This window comes from Psammomys obesus, unplaced genomic scaffold (genome assembly GCF_907164565.1).
Source record: "Psammomys obesus unplaced genomic scaffold, mPsaObe1.curated_primary_1811, whole genome shotgun sequence".
Taxonomy (NCBI): domain Eukaryota; kingdom Metazoa; phylum Chordata; class Mammalia; order Rodentia; family Muridae; genus Psammomys; species Psammomys obesus.
Genome location: NW_026592636.1, coordinates 2,772,302 through 2,799,945, shown reverse-complemented (window position 1 = coordinate 2,799,945; position 27,644 = coordinate 2,772,302). Strand labels below are relative to the sequence as shown.

Here is a 27,644-nt window from a genome sequence, read left to right as displayed (position 1 = left end):
CTTCTCTGGTACGCGGGACTCTAGCTGCTGGGACCGAATCCAGCCGGTGTTGCAGGTGGGATGGCGTCCGAAGCGCAGTCCCTGCTGGGTCGGGACCGAGGCGGTGGCCAGGCACACTCTGGTGAGTGAGGTGGCACTTTCATTTTTACTTTTATTTATTTATTTTCGCCTGACTTTTTGAGATAGGGCCTCAGGTAGCCTGGCTGGCTTTGAACTCCAGATCCCCTTTGCCTCCGCCTCCCAAGGGCTGGGGTTGCAGCATCGCCTCTCCAGTTTCTTCCTCAAGGGGAAACAGGCATAGAGAGAGAGGCGTTCTCCCACCATGGTCCCCAGGCAGTAAGTGGCTGAAGATCTTTGGGAGTGACTTCGGAACGCTGTTCTGGCTGCTAGGGGCTGAAGCTGGAGTCCCGAGGCCAGGGTGGTTTGCTTCCTTGTTCCCTTAAGTGCTTCGGGACATTATCCTTTCTTTCCTGCTCTTTGTTTCCTTGGTCAGGGACATTCCTGAACCCAGGGAGCATGGAGTCAGCTTTCTAGCCATCTCCTAAAGGGTGCTAACTGAGAGGCACAAGGATCTTGGTCTCATTTTCCACATGAGGAAGCTGAGGCAGATGGAGACTGACTTATTTTCCAGATGAGGAAACAGGCACAGAGAGAGAGACAGAGACAGGCAGACAGAGACAGAGACACAGAGGAGAGACAGAGTGTGTCTCATTTTCCAGATAAGGAAACAGAGGCAGAGAGACTGACTCATTTTCTAGATGAGGAAACTGAGGCGTGCGCGCGTGCGCGCACGCACGCGCGCACACACACACACACACACACACACACACACGGACACAGAGGAGAGTTTGTCTCATTTTCCAGATAAGGAAACTGAGGCAGAGAGAGAGAGAGAGAGAAAGAGAGCACACTCCTGACCTCTGACCTACCGAAGGTCACAGCCCTGCCTTTTGGTGTGGTCACTGCCAGTATTGCCCTGTGTGTGCCGGCCTGGCCATTCAAACTTCCCCTTCTGGACTTCCTTCCCTCTCCTATTTGGGAGCAGGCTGGGTTGGCACAGTGGTCCCTGACTCCCCATAGCACCTGCTTTTCCCTTGAATAATGAGGCCACAGAGGTCCCTAGTAGGAGATGAGGGAGTAAGAGGCTGAGGTGACCACATTCCCATCCCTCCTCCCTCTCTCCTGAGCGTTGAGGCCCCTTGACAGGGCCAGGGCATATGGTTCAGGGGACAGCTGCTTTTGGTTGGGGCATCTGGGGACCTTTCTGGGGGCTGCCAGTTTCTGGGTGTGGGACTTTGGCAGGTTGCTTAGCTCAAGTCTCAGTAAAAGGGTGTGGTAACAGGGTGATGGGGTGTGGACATAAGGATCCAAAGAGAGATTCTGTGGAGGTTGGTGTGTGGGTCCTGAGAGATGTCTGGGATAGCAGGGCCATGATGTCTATATAAGTCCTGGCCCTGCGGGGTGGACAAGGGACAGGTTTAGTCTTTTCTGTTGAGGCAAAACTAAAGGCTGGGCAGTGTCACATGAGAGACTCTGGGGGCTCTTTGTCCAAACACTGGCTTTGGCTAGGGCTGTTGGGAGCCCAGACAACACTCTCTGTGTTTGCCTCTCCCGGACGAGGCTGTCTGCGCACCAGCATCCTCCCACTCCCACTTCAGGCTCTGGGTTTGGCTGCCCAGTGATCAGACTCTCAGAGAGGGCAGCTGATGTTGTAGGCCTCCCCAAGGATCCCAGGGATCCCTGCAAGTGTGTCCTGCTAAACCACACCCACCTGACCCTCCCCACCCCCAAGGATGCAGAGAGTGGTTTCCGTCTTGTTCCGGTGAGGGCGTTGCCCAGGGTCAGGCAGCGTGCTGGGCAGGGATCTAGAATGATTGTGTAGAGACTGCAGTGAGGCAGAGCAAGCCTCCACCTGGCTGTCAGGGGGCAGAGGGTAGGGAGACCTGTCTGTGGGTGTCGTGGGGGACACAGTGTCTGGGCTCCTGTTACTGTTCCTCACTTAGCCTCTCGCTGACCCTGTGTGCTCAGCAGAAGTCCCCTGGCCCTGATGGGTTAGGTTTATAGGTATGGATGGGTGATCACCTAGAGTGATGAACTCAGAGCAGGGTGAGTAGCCCTGGGGGAGTCTCTGGACCCTCACGTTGGAGGAAGGTTTTCTGGTAGACGAACTTAGGTGAGGGCTTAGAGGCTCTGGAGAGCCAGGCCTTGTCAAGGTCAAGTTCAGAGTGTGTGTCATGGCTGGGGTAGGGTGGTGACGCAGCAGGAGAGGGACTGGGTGGGCAGAGCGAGTTCCCAAGTGCCAGGATGGGGTGGAGTTTGGACCCTGAGCATCAGGGACCCCTAGAAACCCATGGCATGCTTCCTAGAGTTGTGACAAGCTCTCTCTGGCTACTGCAGGGTGTGAAGGATGCTGGTGTGAGTGGGAGGGCACCTGATACCTGGGTGAGCTCAGGTAGCAGGACCCAGACTCTTACACACAGACTCTTCCAGCAGCCAGGAAGCTAGATGAAAAGGGACCCTGGGTGTGTCAAAGCCCCAGGGTGATGACCCACACCTATGGTGTCTTGTCTGGGTAGACTGGAGCCCTTATTGACAGTCCAGAGCAGCTTTTTGTGGTTCATGGCTCCAGGCCCAGTCTGCCCCTTCTAGGGCATAAAAAGGCTTCCGAGCCTGCCCTCAGCTGCCTTTCTCATTGGGTCAGTTGGGTTTTGGTTGTGTCATGCTTCAGAGCCTCTCTGAGGAACCTTTAAGGTGTCTTTGGGATAAGCCTTATGAACACCTATGTGGGGAAACTGAGGTCATGGTTGATAAGGTGTTGTAGCATGACCAGAGCAGAGCCAGGAGTGAGGTACATCTCGAGTCATCCTCTGGGGGGTACTGCCTCTGGTCTGTGACCCTAGGCATGAGTTCCAAGAACTGGAGCAGGTGGCTCTTCAGAGACAGGGTATACTGTGTAAGCAGCTCTTGGGGCTTGGTCTGTGGTTGTGCACTGGCCTCAGGGCTTCTTGCTATGACAGCTCTGTTCTTAGCAGGACATGGTTCCTGTGGGCCCCACGAGGCCAGATTTTATAAAAACCAGATAAGCTGAGTTTTTTTTTTTTTTTTTAAAGATTTATTTATTTATTATGTATACAATGTTCTGTCTGCATGTACACCTGCCTGCCAGAAGAGGGTGCCAGATCTCTCACTATAGACGGTTATGAGCCACCATGTGGTTGCTGGGAATTGAACTCAGGACCTCTGGAAGAGCAGCCAGTGGTTTTAACCTCTGAGCCATCTTTCCAGCTCCTGAGAAGCTGAGTTTTTTACCTTGTTTCCAAGCATGATGTAAACTGTTGGGGCTGTGGGTCCCCTAGTTCCTCTGCTTGGGTTTATGTTTGGGAACGGCCTGGTCCTGAGGAGGGGGGCAGCACAGGAGGGGAAGGGGAGGGGCATGAGAGCGCAGTTGTTAGCATTGGCTGAAGAGTATGAGCGATGCCTTCGGTTGTAGCTGTAGCCCCCCACATTGGTGTGAAGTGTTCACTGGATAGTGGTTGCCCCATCTCACGGTGGAGGATGCCGGATGAACAGAAGGTGGAGGTGGCGTGGGCCAGCAGAGTGGTGATGGCAGCCCCTTTTCTTGAGCTCATGAGCTCCCACACCACATTTGCCTCAGGGCATCCACTTGATAAGGGTGACCATACTTGCCCTTTCTGTGTCAGGAGATGGGGCAGGCTCTGAGACCTGAGTATGATGCTCGGGTCCTGCTGCCTCTATGTGCTTGTGCATGCTGTGGCCTGGGCAGCGGTGGCGATGGGGTAGAGCTGCCTCTGCTCTGGGCCTGGTGTCCTCCACTCATGCCATATGCCTTCTTACCTGGTTGGGACTCAGGCCTGGACAGGCACCCACTTCGGAGAGGCGGGCCTCTGGCTGCAGACAGCATGAGCTGGCTTTCTTCTCCCGTGTGCTCATCCTGTAGAGGGGAGGCCGTCCTGTTATGTTTGCTTACCTGCTGTGTTCCCTCCACCCGCAGGCCCTGATGCCAGTCAGGAGCTCTGCATAAACCAGGCTGTGGTCTTCATTGAAGATGCCATAATGGTATGTGGTGGCTGTCCTGCTGACTGGGAGTCTGCCCTGTACCTTTGTCCCTTACCGTCCTGGGGTGGGCGCCTTTGTTTAGGATAGACCCAGTGGTGGGTACTGGGAACCAGCCTTCCCCTTGTCCACTGATGGAGGCCATTTCTTTAGTGTTGGAATCATGGTGTCATTGGTTTAGCATGTACTGAAGCCTGTCATGGCCACTGTGTGCTAGGTCCAGGTCCTGGAGACATCTCTAGAGTGGGTACGTAGTGGAGTTGACCTTACATGGAAGAGAAGAGAGCTGAGCAGATATGCAGAAGACATGGCCTTAGCCTGTACCGTGGGAGCTCTCTCCACTGGGCGAGGTCTGCAACTTGTGCTAGTCTAACCCTGAGGCCCAGGGAGGAACTGCTTCGTCTCTTTGCTAACACAGACGGGCTGCCTATAGCAGCCTGGATAGGGCCTGCCTCTGGGGAGATGGGAACTCCTCATTGAGTCATGGGTGGTACAGTCAGGACACAGACACATGTGGCATTAAGGGGACCCCTCCCGCACCCACATGTGTGGGGCTCTGTGGGAGCCCCACTCCAGCCCCTGTGTGTACAGCAGTGGAGAAACCGCTCCTCCATGAGTGGCTTCTGTCTCATGCTCACATGCCCTTTGTTTCCAGTACCGCTCCATCTACCACCGCATGGATGCTGGCTCGTTGTGGCTTTACCGCTGGTATTACTCAGAGGTGTGCCAACGGTAAGACTGCGCTGACACCTACCTGTGCAGGCATGCTTGGTGGGGTTGAGCCGTTCCTGTACTGTCTTGGGCTAAGTGTGCTCCCTGTCCTCCTGGGCACCTTTGGTCCTTCCTCCAGGGAGGAGCCAGCTGTGGCCAGAAAGCTACTGCTGGTACCACAGCCAAGAGATGCTAGCTTCTGCCTTCCATCCCCTCTAGAACCCAGTGCACCCTGCCAGCTGGCTTCTTGGCCCAACAGGCAGCGTCCACTCACCCACTGACTGTCTCCTTCCCAGAGTGCTGGACTTCACCATTTTCTTGATCCTGGCCTTGGCTTTTGTGGAGGTCCCGTCTTCATTCACCAGAACCGCAGACGTGCGCTACCGCTCCCAGCCCTGGCAGCCGCCCTGTGGCCTGACCGAAACAGTCGAGGCGCTCTGCATGCTGGTCTTCCTGGCTGACCTCTCTGTGAAGGTGAGGTGGGCTGTACACAGGCCCTGCCACAGAGCTCCTGGTGCGGTCCAGACGCCCTGAGCTCTCACTGCACGGTTTCTGGTGAGCTTTGCCACTTTGAACAAAAGCCTGATGTGTGTGTGTGTGTGCTATTTGTGTGTGTGTGTGTGTGTGTGTGTGTGTGTGTGTGTGTGTACACGAATGCACACGAGCATATGTGCTCGCTCATAGAAGGAGGCCAGAGGACAACTTGGAGGAGTCATTTCTTTCCATTTACCCTGTGGGGTCTGGGAATGAAAGTTGGATCTTCAGGCTCAGGAAGCAAGTTCCTTTACTTGTGGAGCCGTTTTGCTGATCCAGGCCTGGGCCTTGGAGCATGGGCAGCAGCTCTTCTTTCGACCCCAAGTGGAAGCTGAGTCAGGACTGTTCCGTTGGTGTGGAGAAGCCTGGGGGCTGTTGACTGTCCTCACATCCCTGAAGAGCAGAGGAGCTAGATGTGGTGGAGGTGGTGGCTCTCACCCGCACAGGGCTGCATGTCTGACTGGATTCTGGGTGGCGAGATTGTTCTGGCAACGGAGGTGACTCTTCCGGTGCAGCTTGTGGGCTCCCTGGAGTGTCTGTCAGCCTTGCCAGCCTTTGGGCTAGGCCGTGGATTCCCCGAGCTTCCTGTGGCCTCACTTGGGTGATGCTTCTGACTGACATCTGCCCTGCATCCCCAAGTGAGTGTGAGGGCTGAGGAGTATGACTGAATGCTAGCCAGTCTGTCTCTGAATGGTATCTGTGGGCTTGGCGGTTTCTCATTTCTCTTGTCTTTGCCTGTGATGCGATGGGTAGCTCTGGGTTTTAGCTGGTGGGAACTTGGTACTCACTGGTCTGAATGGCTGGTGCATCTGTACATTCCCAAGGTGAAGGAGATCAAAGGTTTTTATCCCTAGGCTGTGACCTCTCGAGACGGGCAAGATGGTGGGACATCAAGAGGGCAGGATGGAAGCCGGCCTAGTGGTGCACACCCTTAATCCCAGCACTCAGGGAGGCTGAGGCAGGTGGATCTATGTGAGCTGGAGGCCAGCCTGGTCTACAAAGGACAGCCAAGAATACACAGAGAAATCCTGTCTTGAAAAACCAAAAAAAATAAAAAAACAAAACCAAAAACCAAAACAACAACAACAACAACAACAATAACAACAAGAACACAAAAAACAAAAAACAGAGGGCAGGATGGGCGGGACCGGCTACCAAGTTCACCCAGTGTATGTCCTGTTTGTCCTGTCTTTCGGAATGCTCTCCTGCTCAGCACGCATTGGTGGCTTAGACAGACAGACTCTTGTCACTAGTGAGGAACCGGACCAGAGAGGTTTCAGAGGGAGTCGCTAAAGGCCTCGGCAGGAATGCATGCTTCCCGACCCCTGCTCCCCACCAGTAGTGCATGGGGACTGGACTTCTGGAACACCCTATTCTGTCATCCACATCCTTGCGTGGGGACTGATCCCCTCTGCCTGGCTCCTACTCACCCCTCCCATCTCTTGCAGGGCTACCTGGTGGGGCAGGCCCAGTGGCAGCAGAACCTGTGGCTGTTGGCCTACTTTGTGGTGCTGGTTGTGTCCGCGGTGGACTGGACTGTTTCTCTGAGCCGTGCTTGTGAGGAGGTATGTGGTGTGTCAGCTCTGAGACGGGGACATCACTGTGGGGGTGACATGCAGGTGCAGCTGAGCCCCGTGACCATGTGTCCGTTTGCCCAGTGCTGTCTGGATCTTGGAGGGCTTTGTGGGGATCCTGCTGCCACAGCAGGAAAGGGACTGTCGCTCGAAGGCTAAGGTTTCCCCTGTCGTGTTCTGTCGTTGAGAGGACCCGGAAGCAGAGTCCACGTCTCTGTGACTCCCTGTCCTTCAGGTTCAGTGGATGCTCCTGGCTAGGTCCCTTATAAGAGAAATGTCCCAGGGCATCAGTGTGCCCAGAGTTTCACACCCGGGCCTGGGTGAGCTCAGCACGGAGCAAGCCTCACCTCATCTGCCGTGACAGCTCTGATCACGGTGCCGTGCTTCCTTAGAAGCACCCGGAACCCTGGGAGGTGGTGATGAGCAGCAAGGCAGGGAACAGGTTGGTTTGGCCTTCATGGGTCTGTTAGGGTGTGCTGGGAAGGCGGGTGCATTGGTGGGAATTGAAGAGGGACTAACAGTGGTACTGAGGACTTAGTGGAGCCTGGAGGGATGATGGGTAATGACACCTGGGACTCCAGGGGAGGGGCTGCAGAGCTGGCTTGTCCTCTACCCTTTGGGTGTGTCCTGCTTGGTTAAGGACAGCCAGGGATGGGAAGAAGAGAAGCTCGCCTCATTGCAGGAGGGTGCCTCTGACTTGCAGTAGCAGGTGTCACGCTGAGGTCATTTCCAAGCCCTAGGATGGTGGTGCTTGGAGAGATGCCATGGACAGGAGGGCAGAGCATGACTGACAGCTGTCTGTCCAGGGGCAGATCAGGATCCCACATGGGGAAGGGCACATGGGCTCTGCTTCTGGGTGGTGTGTCATTGCCCCTGTCCTGGTGGTCATGTCACGTGTAGCTGAGGTCAGCGACTCAGGCCATTTGCACAGCCTGCTGAGGTGAAATGCTGGTTAAACACTTATAGGGCTTGAGCCCCAAGCACTCTGCCTGTTTGGAGGGACTTGTCCATGTATGTCCTCCAAACCCATTGTTCCCAGTCCTCCAGCTCTTTGCATGACACTCTCCGCTCTCAGGAATCAAGTCCAGTTAGCAGGAATGCCTGCCACCTCTCTGAGGGACCTTTCCACCTAAGGCTGTCATGTCACATGAGGTCCATCTCTGGTTAGGTGGCTGTGTCACTCAAAACCTCCTCATCTGGCAAGGCCCTCTTGAAGCACTCCCCAGGTGCTGGGTGGCTTGGTTGGGAGGACCAGGCACCTGGCATGCTTTGGTTTCTACCCAATGAAGTCCTCGTGATGGCTGGGTTGGTAAGGTCTGCCAGGCCCTGGTGGTTATGACCTTCCCCCACTTCTGTGGGATCTGTGTTGTGGTTCTCAGTGTGGTACATGGCCAGCCTAGGAGATGGTCTCATGGTCACCTTTTCTCATCCTTAGTCTGTGGCATGGCTAGGCCCAAGCCACCAGCACGACCATAGGTAGCTGTTGTGTCCCTGTACGACTGGAGGCAGTTGTCCACATTCCTGGACGGTTAAGACTGTCAGGAGGGCTGGAGAACCCTGGAGTCCTAGGCTGCCACTGTGGGTGGTGTGTGGCGGTCTGGGGAGCCAAGGGCACTGATCGCTCAGTCATGAGAGCCAGGCAGGGCATCTGGGGTTGGGCCAGAGCCCTGAGTAGTTTTCTAGTTGCTGTGGTTCTTGTTGCCCTCCAGTCTGTTCCAGGCTCTGGGGTCTTTCTTTGTGAACACAGCCTAGGAAGGCCAGCAAGCCTCAGAAGGGTCCCTTGGGAGCCTGTCATTCATGGTACTGGTGGGCCCTTGTGCCAGGTGCTGGAAAGATAATTCCAGTGTGATGGGTGCTGCAATGGAGGGGAACCCAGGGTATCGAGTAGGGGGTGGGGAGGCACCAGGCCAAGATACTAGGAAGGCTGAGAGCTGTCGGCACTGTGACTGGCAGGCCCAGGGTGGCTGCAGTGGTTCTCAGGGACTACTTCCTCCTCGGGGCTCTGGGATCCCCGGAAGGAAGGTGTGGACAGGCCTGGTCCAGTGGATGGTTTCTTCCAGCCCCTGCGGGTGCGCCGGGCACTCCGCCCCTTCTTCCTGCTCCAGAATTCCACCATGATGAAGAAGACCCTGAAGTGTCTACGGTCGTCACTGCCAGAAATGGCCAGGTGAGCTCTGGGGCTGGGAGCTGCAAGCTCGGTCAGAGGAACCAGGGTATAGGCCTGCTCCTACGTGGGTATGGTTGGGGCAGCCCTCTGGATTCTGCAGGGGCAGTGAGCAGTGTTTGGGGTCCTGGTCAGATCTGTTCAGACACTACAGATTTGCACCTACCATGCCTGATCGCTGAGCTCAGCACATGCCTCATTTCCTGTCTCCCCCTGGTTTGCATCTGCATCTTCAGTTCAGTTCAGTTAGTTGAGCTTCCTGTTACACTGTGTGGAGCTCTGCTGACCTGGAAACGCTGTAACTCTTAGGTCCTTCAGCTCCCCAGATCCCTTCCAGGTCTCTTGGGTCCTGCCAGTAAAAATGTCAGCCATGCCTTCCCTCTCTCTCCAGTCCCTTTCCTGGTAGGCCACCTGGGTGCTCCCTGCCTAACTGGCCCAAAAAGATGGAAGCGATCTCTGTCTGTCCTCTGTGTCCCTGGCATACCCCTGCGGTTGTGTCCCACCACAGATAGAGGAGCCAGCAGGGTAGGCTGGCTTCAGGACCCTATCCCAGAGCTGAAAATACTCTGGAGAGGAGGGGACGCTGTGCCCACGCCTGAGCAGGGTGGTGTCCTGCCTCTTTGGTTGTGTGGCCTGTGCTGCGCCATGCTGAGACAACATCCTGTCTCCCAGAGTCGGGCTGATGCTGGCCAGCCACCTGTGTCTCTTCACCATAATCGGGATGCTGCTATTTACCATCGGCGAGAGGGTAAGTACGGCCTTGGCTGTAGTCGGGGCTCACACACCCTAGTCCTGCCTGCTCTGAAGTAGACTCGGTGACACACCAGGAAGTGGGTCATGATTCCTCTTGAGCCCAGGGTCTGTCTTCTGCATGGCTAGTGTTCCTACTGCCCGAGGCTTTGTCTGCCTCTGTCCTCTGTGCTAGTTTCTCCAAGTCCCTCTACCACAGGCTCTTCACTGAGGGCGACTTGAAGGTTCCTCTTCAGTTTCTCTGCCAGGGCTGCCCTTCCTGGTGCTTGTTGCAGGCCCCGGCAATCCTTGGCTGAGTTCTGGCCTCTGACTCCGGGCCCCCGCCCTGCCCAGCTGCAGCTGAGGCTTTGACCACAGATCTTGTTGCCATGGGGAGGTGTCCACAGGTCCATCTGTGGGGACATCTGCCTTGATTGTCTAGCTTTAGGTGCTGTGTGTCTCTCCTCACATTGAGCAAGGGTTCTGTCCAGGGCAGGCCACTGTCCTCCAGCCTGGGCCATCCTACATATCTGCATCTGTTAATGGCTGGTGTGCTCACACTGGTTTCCATGAGACTGAGGTGACATGATGGGGCTAGGCTTCAAGGGTGGGGGAAGACAAGACGGTGCCTTCCAACCGTGGTGCTGGGGTGGTCCTGTGTGTGCCTGCATGTGTCTCTGCATGCCTGTGTCTGTCGCGGCTGCACGACTCTCCATGTAACTCTTGTCTGTGCGTGTCTTAGGATGTGCAGGGTGTGACCGTGGGTGTTCCCCGCCTCGCCTGTGTCCAACAGGTCTCCCAACACTGTCACTTCTTGTGACATCCGTGTCCTCTACGCCCAGTCACTTGTGGTGTGTGTGTGTCTGAGTTTGTGACACGTGTGTGTACGCCTGACTGTGTTCCATGGGTTGTGTGTCTGTGAGAGGGTCTCCGTGTACATGTCTGTGGGTGTGTCTGTGTCCGTGTGTGAGTATACATGTCTGTGCATTTATCTGTGTCTGGGTGTGTCTCTGTGTTCATATCTGGATGTGTCTCCATGTCTGTGTCTCTATCCTGTCTTTATGCAGTGTGTTTCCACATCAGTGTTTAAGTGTCTCCATGATGTGTCTCATGACTGTCTAGTGAGTGCTTGAGTCTATGTATGTATGTCCTTGGCCGGCAGGGACAGGGGCTGGACTGCCTGCCCCAGCCTTGAGATTTCAGTGTGGCCGCCCTGTGACTATGGTCACTGCTCTTTCTCAGAGCCCGGGGAAGGCAGTGTATAGGCTGGCAGTGGCCATACCTCGGCCTTGCCCCATGTCCTGTGCTACTGGAAGGTTCCCCCTACAGACTGGATTTCTGCCCTACCGTGGGGAACCAGGATGAGCAGGATGAGGATTGTGTAATTGAGGGTGACTTCCTGCTGTGATCTTGAGGACCCTGTCCTCTGTGGGAGCCCAGGCACGGCTACCCCCGCTGGCTGCTATGGTAAGGCACAGTTGTGTGGGTAAGGCCTCTGAGTGCCATGAGTGACCAAGGGCCTCTGCTTCTGGAGCAGTGAGGCCTCTCTGAGGAGTCTCACACCAAATCACTCACTAGACATACCCAGTACCCTGTGGCCGCCTCTTTGAGGCCACACTTTCCAGTCTTTGCCCGTCCTGACCCCTGGCTCTTCCTCACTATGCACACAGCGCCTGACAGTTAGGCTTCGGGGAGGCTGGCTGGTCCTTCCTGCGGCTGCTATACTGCCAGGCTGCTGTGTTCAGCTGGGCTGGCTCAGGGCTTTCACTGGGCTTCTTGATAGGCTGCTGTGGTTGGAGCCTGGTTGCTTGCCTGCAGGCCCTGAGTTCTGACCTGTCTGGTGGGGAGTGCAGAGCCTGATGGGCAGTAATGGGTAAATACAGGTCAGATGCTGACCCCTTACCCTGTGTATGGTCTTGGCTGTGGGTCTGAGTGGGAGCTGCATCAGACTGAGACCTCAGCTGGGGGACAGAGGTCCAGATGGCTGCCTCATCTGCTCTCAGGATGAAGCACCAAACAAGGAGAGGCTGGCCTACTTCCAGAACCTTCCAGAGGCACTGACCTCACTCCTAGTGCTGCTGACTACTTCCAACAACCCTGATGGTACGTGTGGGGTGTGGGGGCTGGGAGGGGCAGTGAACCTGGACTGGGAGGGCAGGTTGGGATGCTGAGGTGCGGAGTTTAGCCTGAGAGTGTAAGCCCTTTCGTTAGCACAGGAATACAGTACTTGGAGCCCCCCCCCCCATTTCCTTTCACTCCTTTGCATTCTTGGTCCCTTCCAATCCTTCTCTCTTGGTTCCCTTTATCTGTCACTTCATTCCCTAGAGAAACTGAAAGTGCATGGTGGTCTGTGATGATGTGGTACTGGTCAGTGGTTTCTGTGGTGGCCTCTTTGGGGCCTAGCCATTCTCCCTCTCACCACCCAGGCCTGCCCTGAGGTGCATGCCGTTCAGGAGCATCGAGAGTGAGTGAGAGCTCCCTGGTCTTAGTTGGCTACAGTTGGGTGCTGCCAGGTCCTCCAGCTACTCCAGTGTGGGTCGCACCAGGATGGGAAGGCCGCAGTCCTGAGCTCCGCTGTGGCCTGGCCACTGTGGCTAGTGCCAGTTATCCCGAGTCTCTGGTCTTCTCACAACCTTGGAGACCTTCCCCGAGGGCAGCCTGGGAATTTCATCCCAGAAGTGCTGTGCAGCCTGACCCCAAGCCGGTCACTGTAGGGAGAGCAGGGTGGCTTGGCCTGTGGTCACAGGGAGGTCCCATCAGTGAAGGGCTGAGCCTCTAGTCCAGGTGGTGAGTGTTTGAGCCTGGAGTTTGAACAGAGAGTCCTCTGCTGCCCTGTGAAGGCAGGTGATGAGAGATCAGGATGGAAAGGGGGCCAGGTGCTGCCGCGTGTTTAATCTGGATTCTTCCTCTGTCCCAGTGATGATCCCTGCGTATAGCCAGAACCGGGCCTATGCTCTCTTCTTCATAATCTTCACCTTGATAGGTAAGTGCAGGTGGGTCTGTGTGGCACTGGGCATGTGCTCACCCGTGCGTGACAGGATCCCCGAGCTCACGAGTGGCTCTAAGCTTTCTAAACTCTCCTCGGCTTGCTTCTGCAACTTTGCCTCAATCTGTCCTCACCCTGCAACTTTCCCTGCAACACTCCCCTTACCTCGACCTTAGCCTGCTTTCACCTTACAGTGTTACCTCAGTTCATCCCCCGGACTTTGACCTTAACCCGGCCTTTCAGTGTGTCCCCTCCCTGTAATTTCACCTCAGCCTGTGCCCCATCGTGTCACCTCAGTCCATCCCCCATAGCCTCACCTCAGCCTGCTCCTTCATCGCAGCTTGTCCACCTATGGCTTCGTCTCTGCTCCCCACCCTATCCCTTCACCTCATCATGCTGCCTGTGTGGCTTCACCTTAGCTCACTGCCCTGTACCTTCTCCTCAGCACAGTACCTCGGAACACCTCAGACCCCTTCTCCATCTCAGCCTACCCCGCCCCAATAGCTCCACCTCAGTTCCCCATCCTGTACCTGTGTGTACACCCCCTGTAACTTTGCCTCAGTCTGCTCCCCACCCCACCTTCATCCTAGCTTGCCCTTCTGCCCTCCCCCTGGTGGTATGTTTCCCTCAGTGTCCCTGTCTGTCCTCCTATCCGTGGCTAGGCATGCTTGGCCTCGCTCCATTGGTGGACAAGGATGCTGGAGTCTGTGGGCTATGTGTGTCCGCTGCTGTGAGGCAGAAGGGAATTCTGTGAGCTTGACTGTGGTTGGTCATCCTGCGCTCCTGGCCACTGTGCCCAAGTGGCCTGAGACCTTTGAGCCTGGGGATCGCTTTGGTCACTGGCTGCTGCGGGCTCTGTCCCACTGGCCTCTAGTCAGTTTTTTTTTTTTTTTTTTTTTTGTTTTGTTTTTTTCCTTTCACAGGAAGCTTGTTTCTGATGAACCTGCTGACGGCCATCATCTACAATCAGTTCCGTGGCTACCTGATGGTGAGCCACCCTGTGTCCCTGTGTCTGGGCTGGGCCAGAGCTGACCTCAGAGGCCAGGCAAAATGGGCCCTGGGTCAACTGACCCTGGTGGGATGGGGAACCCGGTTGCTACCTGCTATGGACCAGCTCAGGTACAATGTCTCTGCCACGGGTCATTTCAGTAGCACAGGTGTTGCCATTGCTACCCAGGGTTTCCTTCTTTGCCCTCCACCCAGGAGAGAGAAAACTACTCAGAAACTGCAACTCCTGGAGTGTGTGATCTGCCCCCTAAATGCACAGAGAAGAATTGTAGGCCTTGGAGCAGTGGTTCTCAACCTGTGGGTCGGGACCCTTTTACAGGGTTGACCAACGGATATTTTGCATATCAGACATTACTATTTATAGCAGTAGCACAGTTAGTTATGAGGCAGCAATGAAATAATTTTATGGTTGGGGGTCACCACAACACGAGGAACTGCATTAAAGGGTCGAGGCATTAGGAGGCTTCATAGCGCGTCACAGTTGGTACCATCCCTGCCTTGCCTTGGCTGGAATCCCTCCTTTGAGGACAGTCCCCTGTTATGGCGTGACTGTCCCCTGATGCCTAAGGAGTGAGGGGCTGCTTTACAGCCTCTCTTGGAAGCTCCCCCGGCTCTCCCGTAGCCCTCTCCCCAGAGCAGGGTGGGCAGGGATCGAGTTGTGTGTGGAAACTCCCGGAGCTGGTTCTTCAGAGCTGTCCTCTTTACAGAAATCTCTACAGACCTCGCTGTTCCGGCGGCGGCTGGGGGTCCGAGCGGCCTATGAAGTCCTGGCCTCCAAGGCAGGGCCGGCTGGAGCCACCCCTGAGGCGTGAGTGTTGGGTGCAGTCCTTTCCCAGGACAGTATGGTCTTTTTCTTCTGGGAAGAGGAGCTGGGTGCTCATTAGGGGTTTCTTGAGCAGTCTCCGCTGGCTGGCGCCAGTCTGGACATTCCATTTGGAGCTGTGTAAACCGGCAAGCCCTTAGTGCTTCTGTTATCTTGTTTACTCTTGCCTATTAGCGCACTTGTATTGAATGCAGACACCCACACTGCCAGGTGGGAAAAGAAAGGAGGGCAGACAGCTCTGTTGTGCCACTGGTGTGTCAAGGTTCTGGGTTTGACTGCTCAGTGGCAGCAATCCTCTGTCCCTCTGTGAAGGCGTCACAGGGGATCTTAGATGGGCTCACAGAGGCTCCTTTTCCATGAAGCAGGGTGGATTCATAGCCAAGCTCAGGCTGGGGGGGCCTGGCGTTGGGCATGCTCACTGGGGTGGGGTTTCTTTGCCACAGAGTTGGGGTAAATCCCGAGGACTTTCTGCGAGTGCTTGAGAAAACCCAGCTGCGCAGAATCCACAAACAGGCCATCATGCAGGTCGATACTCTTTCCGGGTCTGCCCCAGTTCTTGTCGGGTGGGAGGTCAGCCCAGCGCTAACCACCCACGGCCGGGAGGGGCTCAGGCATCCCTCCCCCAACGCCCAGTGGCTGACCTGGCCTTTCTTCTGCAGAAGGTGCACTTGTGTGAAGGCCGCCCGATGCTGGCTGATGAGTTCCAAAAACTCTTCGATGAGGTTGACAAAGGTGTGATCAAAGAGGTAAAGAGGTCTGGCCTTGCCACCTCCTCAGCCTGGGGTCACCAGGGCTAGTGGAGTTTCATTTCCCCACATTTCTAATGACCACTGCCAGGATTTGCCTGCCCTCTATCTCTAGTCCCTAGAGTTGGGAGCAGGGATCTTTTGGCTCATGGCAATTCGGGGTGAATTTGTTGGCTGGAGACATATACTATTTGGGGAAATAGTGAGCCTGACACAGAGAAATATTCAGTGTTTCTCTGTCTCCAACTCCTCTGACCATTCCCCTGGGAGCTCTAAGGCTGGCTTTCTCCAAAGCCTTTGCCTCTCGTTCTTGACACTTGTGGGCAGTCCCATGGGGATCTTGGCTTCCGCTAAAGCCCCAGCCAGAGGACAAGAATGCCTGCAGGTTCCAGTGTGGGTTTCTAGAGTGAGATATAGGCAGAGCTCAAGTATCCCAGGCAGGCATAGGGGACTGCTGTTCCTGCCAGCCAGCCCTGAGGGGACCAGATGAGCTCCTGAGCTGGGACAGGCTGAGGTGGGAGTGGATGTGACCTGCTGCTTGAAGCCTTGACAGTTCCACTGCTGTGTAATTTGGTCACTCAGCCTGTCTTAGGACACCCTGTAGCCACAGCAGCTGACATTTAATGTCCTGGAAGCTGGAGGCCTGGGATGGAGACATCACAGGCCCAGCCCCTCCCCAAGGCCTTTCTCTGTGGCTGGCCAATGGTGGCTTCTCTGTGCCTGCATGTGGCCATCCTCTCTGTGTGTGTCTTCTTACAAGGACGTAGCCATGTGGGTAAGACCCACGCCAGCACCCCACTTCCACACAGTCACCTCTTGAAAGGTACTGCCTGCAAATGTACCGCATTCTGAAGGGGTGGGGTTGGGCTGGACTGTGGGAATTCCGTGGAGAATGTTCTGCCCGTCCTCTTAGCTGTTCCAGGAGGCTTGCCAGCTTCTGTGGCCTCAGTTCCCCGTGACCGGTGGTTGTCTTAAAGTCAGGTTTTTCTCAGGCCTTCCCAGGCCTTCTGGAGAAATGCATTTGTCACTGTTCTCCTTGGGGATGTTACTGCTGCACAGGAGTCTGATGATAGTGATGTGCCAGCAGGGGGACCTCTGCTTGGACCAGGTGACCACTGAGGTATCAGAGGGTTCCCCTGGCTTGGGGGGCAGCAGATGCTGTCAGATGCAGGCTGCAGCGATATGCTTCGAAGGGCCAGAGCCTAGGAGGCCCAGTTCCAGATGGTGGCTCCCAGCCTGGGTTGGAGGGCTGCCGCCTCAGGAAGCTGCTCTTAGAAACCACATGGGCTAGGTTTGGTGTTGCTCAGTCCTTTTCCAGGTATAGTCAGACCTGGGCAAGAGAGCAGTCTCCATCAGGGTTCTGTTCCTTGGTCTTGCTCATTCTTGTTGCCGGGCTGCCCAAGTTCTCCCTGGGCTGGTGCTTGTGAACCTCTGGGGAGCATAGTGGCTGCCAAACTTGACTTGTACTTTCTCCCAGACGCTAGTCACGAGGAGGTGCTTCCTGCCACGGTGCTGCAGAGGAAGGACACATGGACTGTGTCTATCAACCGAGGCCCAGTATAGCAGGCTCGGACTGGGGGCAGCCTAGCACTTGAGCCATATCCCTTCTCTGGCCCCCTTCCCAGCTCCTTCGTGGATTCTTTGAGACAGGGTCTCCCTAGGTAGCCGTCGCGGTCCTTGAACTCACTTTGTAGCCTCGGCTGGCCTCAAACTCCCAGAGACTCACTGACTGCTTGTGGGCGCTGAGGTTAAAGGCATGTATGACCATGCTTGGTTTTCTCAGCTGCTTATGTGCTCTGTGGCCTGCGCTTTCTGGTGGTCCAGGATCTGAAGCCTAAGATTGGTTTTTGAGACGTGTTCGAATCTGGAAGGGCTGCAGATCCTTGCCCCAGTGTTACCTCACTCTTCCCTCCAAAACGAAGTGCAGTGAGGACTTTGCTTGGTTCCTGAGGTTCAGCTCTTTGGAGGTTGCTAACATCCAGGCAGGCTGCAGTTTTGGATCCACCCCTTCAGAGAGCTGCCCTGGTGTAGACGGGAACATGATCTGCCTGCCTGTCGGCAGGGGGCTGAGTGCATGCTGGTGGGTACAGAAGCAGTACCAGACAGTTTCCCAAAAGTCTTTCATTGTAGATGTGAAAGAAGAATGGAAAACCCCCTCGCTGCCCTCCCTGGAGACAGCCTCTGTCACGTGGAGCCTGACTGGTTGAGCTCTCAGTTGCACAGGCGTGTGTAGTTCTGTTCAGCTAAGTTTGGACATGATGGAGATGCTGAATGCCTGGGCCAAGGTGTTAGTGCACTTCCGGTCAGGTGGAAACTGAAGAGGAAGCGTAAACAAGGGCCCCCTTCCTACAGGGAAGTGTCAGGTGTGAGGAAAGACTTGTAGAGAAGGAAGAGCTCTGGGGCTGAGGGGCAGTGCCCCAGCAAGGGTGACATAGAAAGGAACCTTCCCCAGCCGGACTCAGCTCTCTGTGGAGAAGGTGGCCCAGACCTCAGGTCTTCCTGAGCCAGTGCTGGTCTGTAGGCCATTGGCAAGCAAGAGCAACTGTACTGGGTGCTATAGGGGCCACACTATCTGCAGCAGAGGCCAGGGTGTGCAGACCTCTCAGGGGTCTCTGGCAGGCAGCCTCTGTGCACAAGCTCACATCAGCAGGTCAGGCTGCAGCTCTAGGGTTCCAGGATGACCACGTGGCTAGATGCTGACAGACAGGAGCTGTATTCACAGTGGCCTGGTGTTGGTGGTGACTCAGAGAAGCAGTGACTGCCTCCCCAGAGGAGTCACTCTGTTCAGCATGGTCTTCTGACATTTTCCATGTGGACAGCATCCTCTGCAGCCGCAGGCATCTTCTTGTACCTGATATGAGTGGAGTTTGCAAAATTTGGGATTCCATTTAAATCTCTCTTGGCGATGAACTCTCTCCCCTGCACCCCTCTGGTGGCCTTGACCATGGAGATGTCACCTCAAGTGTGGTCTTTGCCAGCCACTGGAGAAGTCACTGGTTTGGTTTCATCGTTGGAACCCGCTGGTAAAGTGTGGTGGTATTGCCACACCTGGTGGCAGCAGGGGCCACCAACCCACGCTGCCCTAACACAAGGGGAAGAGGTGTCAAAGGAAGGCGCCGGAGCTCAGGAAATGCAGGGTCTTGTGAGACTAGACTGTCCCCCACCGCTGTCCACTCTGGCTGGCCACAGCATACCTGGGTGTACTGCTGTGTTGGCCAGCTCTAGGAACGTCTTAAAGATTTGCTTTTTTTAATTAAAAATTCTTTCAGATTTATTTTTAATTAGTGTATGTGTGTGCGTCTGTGACATCAGAGCTCTCTGAGCTCCAGTTACCAAGGCTTGTGACCCATCCTGTCAGACCCTGTCCTCTCTGAGAGGACTCCGTGTAAGCAGTAGTTGCTGAGCCATCGCTCCAGCCTCTTAATTGTTTTTTAGCCTGCATGCCCGTCTCTACGCCACATTTGTACAGTACCTGCAGAGGGCAGAAGAGGGTGTCAGATTCCCTGGAACTGGTGTTATAGGACCTGTGGGGTGCTGTGTGGGTGCTGGGGATTGAACATGGGTCCTTTTGGAGGAACAGCAAGTACACTTACCTGATGAGCCATCTTTCCAGACCAAGGTTTATTTTATTTTGTATGCATGGGTGTTTCTCCTGTGTACCTCCCATGTGCCTGGTGCCTGCAGAGGACGTAAGGTCTGGTATCACCTGGGACTAGAGTTATAGGTAGTTGTGAGCCACTGTGTGTGTGTACTGGGAATTTGAATCTGGGTCCTCTGGAAAAGCCACCTGTCCTCTTCACCGCCAAGCCATCTTCCCAGCCCTCAACATACATTTCAAATGACTGATGGGGAGGGTTTACATACAGGTCAGTAGACGTTTAGATCACTCTAGCTGTATGCTATGACGGCCATGGCGGTTAGCCGTGTATAATTGTTTCTGTGGTTGGGATTACTTCTGAGGCTAGAGAGGGCTGGGCAGGAGGTGAGTCAGGAATGCGTCATTCCAGAACGAGAGGCAGGTCACTTCCCTCTGAGAGTATGGGTTCCCTCCACAGCACCCGCCGAAACCCCAGTACCGGTCCGCGTTTCTGCGGGGGGCCCAGTTCCTCTTCAGCCACCGCTACTTCGACTACCTGGGGAACCTCGTCACTCTGGGCAACCTTTTGTCTATTTGTGTGAGTGGGGGCTCACCCTGTGGTACTGTGGGAGGGTCCCCCTGCCCCCCAGCTGTGGCTGGCCGCCATGGTAAGCCGTCCTCCGCTCAGGCTTGAACCCCCTTCACCCCCACACTGTGGCTGGCCGCCATGGTAAGCCGTCCTCTGCTCTTGCTTGAACCCCCTGCCCCCAACTGTGGCTGGCCGCCATGGTAAGCCATCTTCCGCTCAGGCTTGAACCCCCTTCACCCCCACACTGTGGCTGGCCACCATGGTAAGCCGTCCTCTGCTCTTGCTTGAACCCCCTGCCCCCCAACTGTGGCTGGCCGCCATGGTAAGCCGTCCTCCGCTCTGGCTTACAGGTGTTCCTGGTGATGGATTCGGACCTGCTGCCCGGGGAACGTGATGACTTTGTCCTGGGGGTGAGCCTAGGGGCTGCTGGTCTGGGAAGCTGTCAGCTCTACCAGGGGCTGAGTGGTGAGGGGTAGCAGCGTGGCTGGGTCCGGAGCAGTGATCTTCCGCTCTGTGTGTGTGTGCACGTGTGTGCGTGCTTGTGTGCGTGCTTGTGTGCATGTGTGTCCACATGACCCCCTTGAAGACTTACTTGTGTTTCCTACCTGGGAGACGCCATCTTCCTCGATGAGCTCCCACCCCAAGCCCTCTGTCCTGTTGGGGATAAACTTCTGCAAAAGCTCAGGTTCCCCTGGGAAGGGGCCACCTCCTTTCGTTGCCTGTCGGCTGGGGGCGGGGCCTAGGTCAGGTGCAGATGTGCGTTCTTAGGGTCTGCATGGACCTCACAGATAGGACAGAACAAGAAGCAGACATGCCAGTGATGCCCTAAGCACAGGATGTGGGGTTACGGAAGGGCAGCAGAGGAGACAGGTGGTGGTAGTGATGGTGGGGCGACATGGGGTACCCTGGCCAGAGGCCTTGGTGTCCTGGGACCAGCTCTGGGGATGGATCAAGTGAGCCTGGCTCTGGGCTCTTCTGTCTCTTCAGATTCTTGACTACGTCTTTGTCTTGTACTACCTGGTGGAGATGCTGCTCAAGGTGTTCGCACTGGGCCTGCGGGGCTACCTGTCTAACCGCAGCAACGCGTTTGATGGCTTCCTCACCATCATCATGCTGGTAACGTCCACACAGGCTGGGGCACCTCTCCTGGTGGCTCTGTGAGCCTGGCTGGCAGCTCTACCGGGTCCTTTGGGCGTATAGTCTAGTATAGAGAGATCAGACAGTGAACTACCCTGTCTCACGGGACCCGGGTTGAAGTGCATGACGGGCTGCAGGAACTTGGTTCCCACTGTATATGAGTGCTGCAGGGGCCAGACCCCCACTTTTCATCCTGAGGGAGGTCCAGCAGGATCCAGAGCTACCCGTAGCTAATGCAGCCCCTGGCATAGCCCTCCAGTGTCACTGGTTCACAGTGAGAGCCAGAGCTCTCAGCCACCCAGGGTACCCCTGGGAATTGCCACTTGCTTGGAGTAAGTCCCAACAACTGGGTGCATGAGGCCAGGCCTGAGCTCCGAGTCCACTGCATACCCAAGTGGTGGGCTTAGGTCTTGGGATTCTGCTGCCGGATGTGCCGCCTGGGCTGGCACCTCTGGACAATGCCCCCTCTCTCTGTGGTTCAGGTTTTGGAGATTTCCACTCTGGCCGTGTACCCATTGCCGCACTCAGGACGGTATGTGATTGCAGAGAACCTGGCGACACGGCCTGAGCAGTGACCTGTCTCACTCCCCTGGGTGACAGATTTCCAGTACCACACGGGGTCCCTGGCCACTGGCGTGGCCCACTCCACCAGTAGGGCTGTTGGACTGTGGGCCGACTCTGCCTCGTGTAGGGGGACACGCGGAAATGGATGCCATTCCTCCTTCAAGCAGTCTCCTTGGCAGTGGCTTGGTGGGCGGTGGTGGGGTTCCCTGTAAAGTGTTCTAACACGTGGCTGTGTCCCCTCTCCCCCATCGTCGACACTGTAGGACATGAGGCCCCTCTGCTGGAGTGTGGGAAGATGCCCTTGCTGGAGCCTGCCAGCGTGTGGCCTTGATGCGACCCTTCTGCCTGGGTGTCTGTTTCCTTTTTGTAAAATGGTGTCCCTGGGGCTCTGGCTTCTTGAGGTGTTAGGGCAGATACGGAGCCCGCCAATCCCCATTCTACTGTATGGCGAGACCCAGGACCTTTAGCATAGCCAGTGGATACTAGGCTTCTGCCAGGGCCTTTGTTGGTGTGGCTGCCTGTGCCAGGGTGACACAGGAGGTTGCTGTGAGAGACTCCTGAGGCCCAAGACTTGCCTAGCCCAGGCCCAGGGCTGCTTATATCCGCTTCAGAGCGCTGCGCTGCCTTGTCTTAGACAGTGACACATTTGGGAGAGGCTTTAGAGGGCTGGGGGTCCAGCACTGGCCTGCAGGATTGCCTCTGAGGTGCCTGCTGGGTGGCTTAGGGATGGGCAAGGACATCCCACCCCTGTGCCAGGCAGGAGCCATGAGAGAGCAGCGATCTGATGCAAGTCAAGCCTCTCTCAGACTTGGTCCCATCATCTTGGGAATTGTGGGAGTGACATTCGGGGTGAGAATGGCTTCTATTTAGTCAGGAATGAGGGTACAGAGAAGCCACAGGGATGCTGGAGTGGAGTGACAGCCACACAGTGAGGGGACAGGACTGGATCATGGGATAGGGGATGAGGTCAGGAGATGGTGTCAGAAGTCGCCAGATGGGACAGGGTCAAAGTTTGGGAATAGACTGGGGGTTAGGACAAGCTTCCCATCAGTTCTTCAGGAACTGAGCTTGACAGGTCTGGGACCTGGGAGGTAAATACCCTTTCTGCCTTCATGCTGTGGGGCTGTTCTGGGAGCCATGGCATGGCTATAGCTGTGGGAGGTGTGGCTGTGGCTTTGGCTGTGCTGAGAAGTGAGTGCAGCTGTGGTTATGGCTGCTTGGGCACTAGGTGTGAGCAGGGTGTGGGTCGGGCTCAGCCTCCCTCCCACCCGCTGGGAGCTTTCTTGCCTGCTGTCCATACAGTGACTGTTGCTGCCCATTCACCCTGCTGCCTCATCTCCTAGCCCCTCCACTCCCCTGTACCTCCTAACATGGCTCCTGTGTCTTCCTAGGAAGCCCGAGCGGCATGGCCCACTGTCCCTGTGGGACATGACACGGCTGGTGAACATACTGACCGTACTTCGCTTCTTGCGCATCGTCCTGAATGTGAAGGTGTGTGCCCCTCCCCCAAGGTCTGGGGCAGGGACGCTAATCACCGGGTGCCTTGGGAACATCCCCTCCTCAGCCCTCTTGGCATTCTTCAGCTGCTGAGGTAGGGTCACTGGATCAAGAACCCAGACATCCATTTATTTTAGCCTCCAGGTCACAGAGGTGCAAATCAGGTCTCAGTGGTCGGGCAAGACAGAGGGTAGGCACAGGGCGTGGATGCCAGGCTCTGTCAGAGGGTCGTGTGGCTCAGCTCCCGCAGGAGGCTGGGCGCGTTCGGGGCTATGTGTGTGTGTGCAGGTGTGAGTATATGTGAACTTGTGTGGGTGTGCAGGGCTTCTGTACTTGGCGGGTACAGATGTGTACAGATGTTTGTGGTGTGTGGGTGGCTATGGAGTAGCTTGCTGGTCCATCCTATACTACTGGTCAGGGTGAGGGTGTGGTGTGTGTGTGTGTGTGTGTGTGTGTGTGTGGAGGGTGGGGCAGGAAGAGTCAGTCTGAACCCTCTTCCTACCCATAGCCAATGGCCTTGGTAGCCAGCACCATCCTGGGCCTGATCCAGAACTTGAAGGCGTTTGGTGGGATCCTGGTGGTAAGGCCTGGGGCTCTGGTGGTGGCCTGGGTGGGCTGGTTCTGTGGAGCCCGAGCGGGGTGTGGTTGGCCTGGTTCTCCTCTGCTGAGGAGATCCAGAGCAGTGTCAGGATGCTCAACTTCATTGGCCCCTCCCTTCCTGAAAGGACCTGTGGCTACTGTCACCATTCTGTGACAGGGTTTTTGTTGTTACTGTCTGGTTCCTTATGACCCCTGGGTCATGTACCACAGTGAAAAACAGCGAGGGAATCACAAATGGCCTTTCCAGAGGCCCCACGAGCCCCTATGGGCCCAAGCTTGAGATTTGGGGGATGCTCTTTTGTAGACATACTTCAGGGCTTGTAGCTGTGTATGGTAGACAGCAGCTGAGACGTGTTTGGGCCTCTGCCGGGGCCAGAGGGCCTGGTCGTCTGTGGTAGCAGGCCTACAGCTGTGGAACCTGGGTAGCACCCAGATCCCCTGAAGAGGTAGCTCTGTGCTTCTGGCCTCCTTGATTCTATTTTTAGGGCATAGGCATCCCTGTGGTACCCCTGCCTTGCCTCCTCTGGCTTCAGCCTGTCGCTGTGGCCGCACTGACAGCGGCTCATCCTCCATTCCTCTCTAGGTGGCATACTATGTGTTTGCCATAATTGGGATCGACCTGTTCCGAGGCATCATTGTGCCTCCTGGAAACAGCAGGTGAGGGGCTGTCTGCTGAGGGCATTACCCTTAAACATTTCTAGTAGGTGTCTCGCCTCAGGTCTCCCGAGCACAGCTCCCCCCTTCCCCCAGGGTCTTTCCTGTGGCATCACTGGCATGGGATTGGGGGCAGTGTGTCCTCTTCAGAACCTGAAGTCCAGGGTTCCGGGATGGGAGCCTCTTGGGTCATGTCATAAACTCTCCCCATGTGGCTGAGGGGTGGCATCTTCCTTTGCCCCTTTCCCTGGGGCCTGAGTCCCTGCTGGGCTGAGGAGTGGGGAAATGCTCCGCCGTGCAGGCCCTGTACAGCTGCTGACCAAGGGCTATTGTGTCTCCAGCCTGGCTGCTGATAACAGCTCAGCTCCATGTGGGAGCTTCGAGCAGCTAGGCTACTGGCCCAACAACTTTGACGACTTTGCTGTAAGTCCTCTCTGCCTTGGCCTCCGGTCCAGCTCACCCTGGGACTCCTCCCCCGCCTTGCCCCGGTCCCTGTTCCCTGGGTCGCCCCTCTGCCTTGTCCTTGGCCCTTCTGGACCCTACCTCTGCTGCCCCACAGGCTGCTGTGATCACGCTGTGGAACGTGATGGTGCTGAACAACTGGCAGGTGTTACTGGATGCCTATTGGCGCTACTCTGGCCCGTAAGTCTCTGTGCTAGTGCTAGCATAGCTGGACGGTGCGCCAGAGACCCAGGGCCTGCACTGAGAAGGGAACCAGTCCCTGACCTTGGAAGGCTGGCCAAGCTGCGTCCTGGCGGGCTTCAGCCTTCATCTATACTACACTGGGAGATAGCCAGGGCTCTGGGCTTCTGTGCCCTGGTGGTCACAGTGTGGTAGAAATATATGGGGTATATGATTGCCTGGAGCTTCTAAGGATTTCTAGGGAAACAGTCAGGTAGCTCATTTAGCTCATAGCTTGGAGAGCTTTGACCAGCTCAGCAGAGGAGCCTAGGTTCAAATCCCACTTGCACCTCATGCTAGCCTTCCTCTGGTGGCTCTGGCTGTTTCTAAGTCCTGGTGTCATGGGACGTTACTACACTATATGTTGTGGAATTAGCAGCAGGGTCTAATGAGGCCCAGTAGATGTGTGTTGTAGCTGTTTGTCCTTCTGGACTGATCCCGCTCAGTGCATCCTGGCCTCCTTGTCTGTCACAGGTGGTCAACAGTGTACTTTGTGCTGTGGTGGTTGGTGTCCTGTGTCATCTGGGTCAACCTGTTTCTGGCTCTGCTTCTGGAGGTACCAGATACCCCTGTCCAGGCCTGAGGCTGCCTACTGAGGTGTCTAGAGTTTTGGTGGATTAGCCTTGCTAGCCAGGGCTACAGGCTGAAGGGAGCCTGGCTGGGGGGACCTCTGAGCTGCTTGCCCTGCTGGCCAAGGACCCCCTAGGGGTCTGGGGGTTTCTCAGGACCCGAGGCTGGCTTAAGGATGAAGCTGGACATCCTGCTACTTCAAGGGTGTGAATGTCCGGGTGAGCTGCTCCCCACAGTGTCTGCACTGTGACAGCAAACTGGGCAGTGGGGGTTGGGTTCCCAAGCTGGTATCACATGGGTGCTCACACTCTTCCTCCCTCCTGCTTCAGAACTTTCTCCACAGATGGGACCCCCAAGGTGGTGAGAAGCTCCTTATCGGGACCCGCCAGATCACCTACCACATGTCCGTGGAGCTCATGTTCAGGTGCGGGCCTGGAGCTGACAGTGGTGGAAGGGAGAGGGGGGCCTTCTGGCAGGGATCCTCCTCCACCCGGTCACGTGGGCTGCTGCTGAGCTGGCAAGAGATGCTCATAGTACAACAGTGGGCACTTCCGCTTCTGCCCGGGACATGTACTGTGTTTGGGATCTAGCACCTGGAAGGGACCCTTTACCCTCCAGTGTCTTGTAGCTTCTGGCTGATGCCGTGGGGCACAGCCAGGTGGCTTGAGCGAGTCACACCTTCGCCTCTTGTGACATCATGGAGATTGTCCTCCGCTTATACGCAAGACTGGCTATCATCCCATGGCCATTTCCTTTCACCAGTGTGGGCTGTGCGATGTGGCCAGCCAGCTGTAGCCATGCCAGTTAGTGTGAGATGGGCTCTCTGGGCTTCTGGGCTTTTTCATTGAATTCTTTTGGGTATAGGGCGAGAATCATGGCTGGGTGCATGCTGCACGCACTCTCTACATTGAATCCCTCTGTAGCCCTCTCCAGTGTGATCATGAGTGCACACAGAGGTTTCTAGCATCTGTCTCTTCCTGAGGCAGGACCTACATGTCTTTGTCCCCATGTCCTGCCACGGATTTTCTTTGAAAGTACCTGCTGGTTGGGACCCCTCAATCGGGGCACTTGCAGACCTTGCCTGCTGGCTTTGCTTGCAGTCTCTTGAGAGGCCCAGGCCCGCCTCTCTCTGAAGCTTCCGTGTGACTGTCCCTCCCTTGCAGGGATATCCTAGAAGAGCCCAAGGAGGAGGAACTGATGGAGAAGCTGAACGAGCACCCGCACTTGAAGCTCTGCAGGTGACATCAGGGTGACCTCCCAGCCGGGGTGGCAGGACAGAGATGCTGGCCTGGGCCCATACTGTGCAGGCAGCAGCTGGTAGATACCAAGCAAGTGAAGATGGTGCCTGGGACAGACCGCTCAGGGACAGACGGAGGCCAAGACAAGGACTCAGCCTCGGTGGGGGCTCAGCAGGAGCCACTGTGCAGTCGCTGTGACGTTGGCAGACCGATGGTTGGCACAGTGGGGCAGCATCCCTCCGTTCGCTCTTCCAAGCTGCCTTGGTAAGACTTGCTAAGGAGAGAGAGTGATTGATTTCCAAGGGACCTCACAGCTGGGAGGCAAGAAGGCCTCAGCTCCCCTTGTTGCCCACAGCTTATCAGTGCCCCTCAGTGGCCTTTGTGAGTCCAACCTGTACAGGACCCGTGGAGGATAGCCAGCAGGTTTCCAGGACTTTGGGGTTGGTGTCACCTGTGGAGAATGTCACCTCTTTGTTTTGGTGTCCGTGAATGTGATGGGGTGTGCCTGGGGGGGGGTCACAATGCCAGTCACTTCCTGTTTTTATAAAGAATGAGATGTCCTTGCTCTGACCTCCTCTCTACCGCAGGGCTCTTGGGTAGTGTTGTTCAGGTTGTGGACTGCACAGGAGCACCAAGTTGTGAGGCATGACCTCTTGCCTGTGGTGAGACGCGTCCTTCAGTGACATGCACAAGGGCTTTTAAGCCAGAGGTGGCCCTATTCTGTGTGTCTTCAAGGTTTGTGGTACAGGGAGCTGGGAAGTAGGAGAAGCAATGGATGCAGGGCACTAGACAGACCCCTCATTTCAGATGCCAACTCCAGGGGTTGGTGGTGAAATTTCTTGAGGTCTTTTCAGTCTGTAGGCTGGCTCCAAGTGACATCTGCCGTGGGCATTGACAGGGAATGGGGACTTGAGTATGACTACGCTCCTGTGGGCTTAGAGCCCCCGGGCTTCCCCACAGTCTGGGAGAGGAATCTGAGGGAGAGTGTAATTGAAGGAGCTTCAGAAAAGCACAGTGCTAAGGCTGCCGGTGCTGGAGAGGTGCCAACTTCCAGCACTTCAGTGTGGGGCTTTTGGAAGTCCTGAAAACTGTTTGGGACCTGCCCCTCTGCAAAACTGCCTTCCTGGAGGCCGGGTTGGGGATTGGAGGCCACACCCAATTGTCCTGAGCTTGGGCTGGTCCCTGGCA

General features: G+C 56.0%; 1 protein-coding gene across 1 annotated transcript; it reads left to right on the top strand.

The window, feature by feature from the left end:
* Tpcn2 (two pore segment channel 2) lies at positions 1 to 27,026 on the top strand. The gene is made up of 25 exons (XM_055614739.1): positions 1 to 121; positions 4,013 to 4,077; positions 4,730 to 4,806; positions 5,082 to 5,259; positions 6,768 to 6,884; positions 8,954 to 9,060; positions 9,730 to 9,805; positions 11,790 to 11,889; positions 12,704 to 12,769; positions 13,696 to 13,760; positions 14,488 to 14,588; positions 15,047 to 15,128; positions 15,263 to 15,349; positions 19,405 to 19,524; positions 19,866 to 19,925; positions 20,503 to 20,631; positions 21,135 to 21,184; positions 22,608 to 22,707; positions 23,222 to 23,293; positions 23,897 to 23,970; positions 24,309 to 24,390; positions 24,527 to 24,609; positions 25,123 to 25,204; positions 25,548 to 25,642; positions 26,382 to 27,026. The coding sequence occupies exons 1-25, from the start codon at positions 61 to 63 to the stop codon at positions 26,458 to 26,460; spliced, it is 2,208 nt and encodes a 735-aa protein (XP_055470714.1). The 5' UTR covers positions 1 to 60; the 3' UTR covers positions 26,461 to 27,026.
* The last annotated feature ends 618 nt before the right edge of the window (positions 27,027 to 27,644 follow it).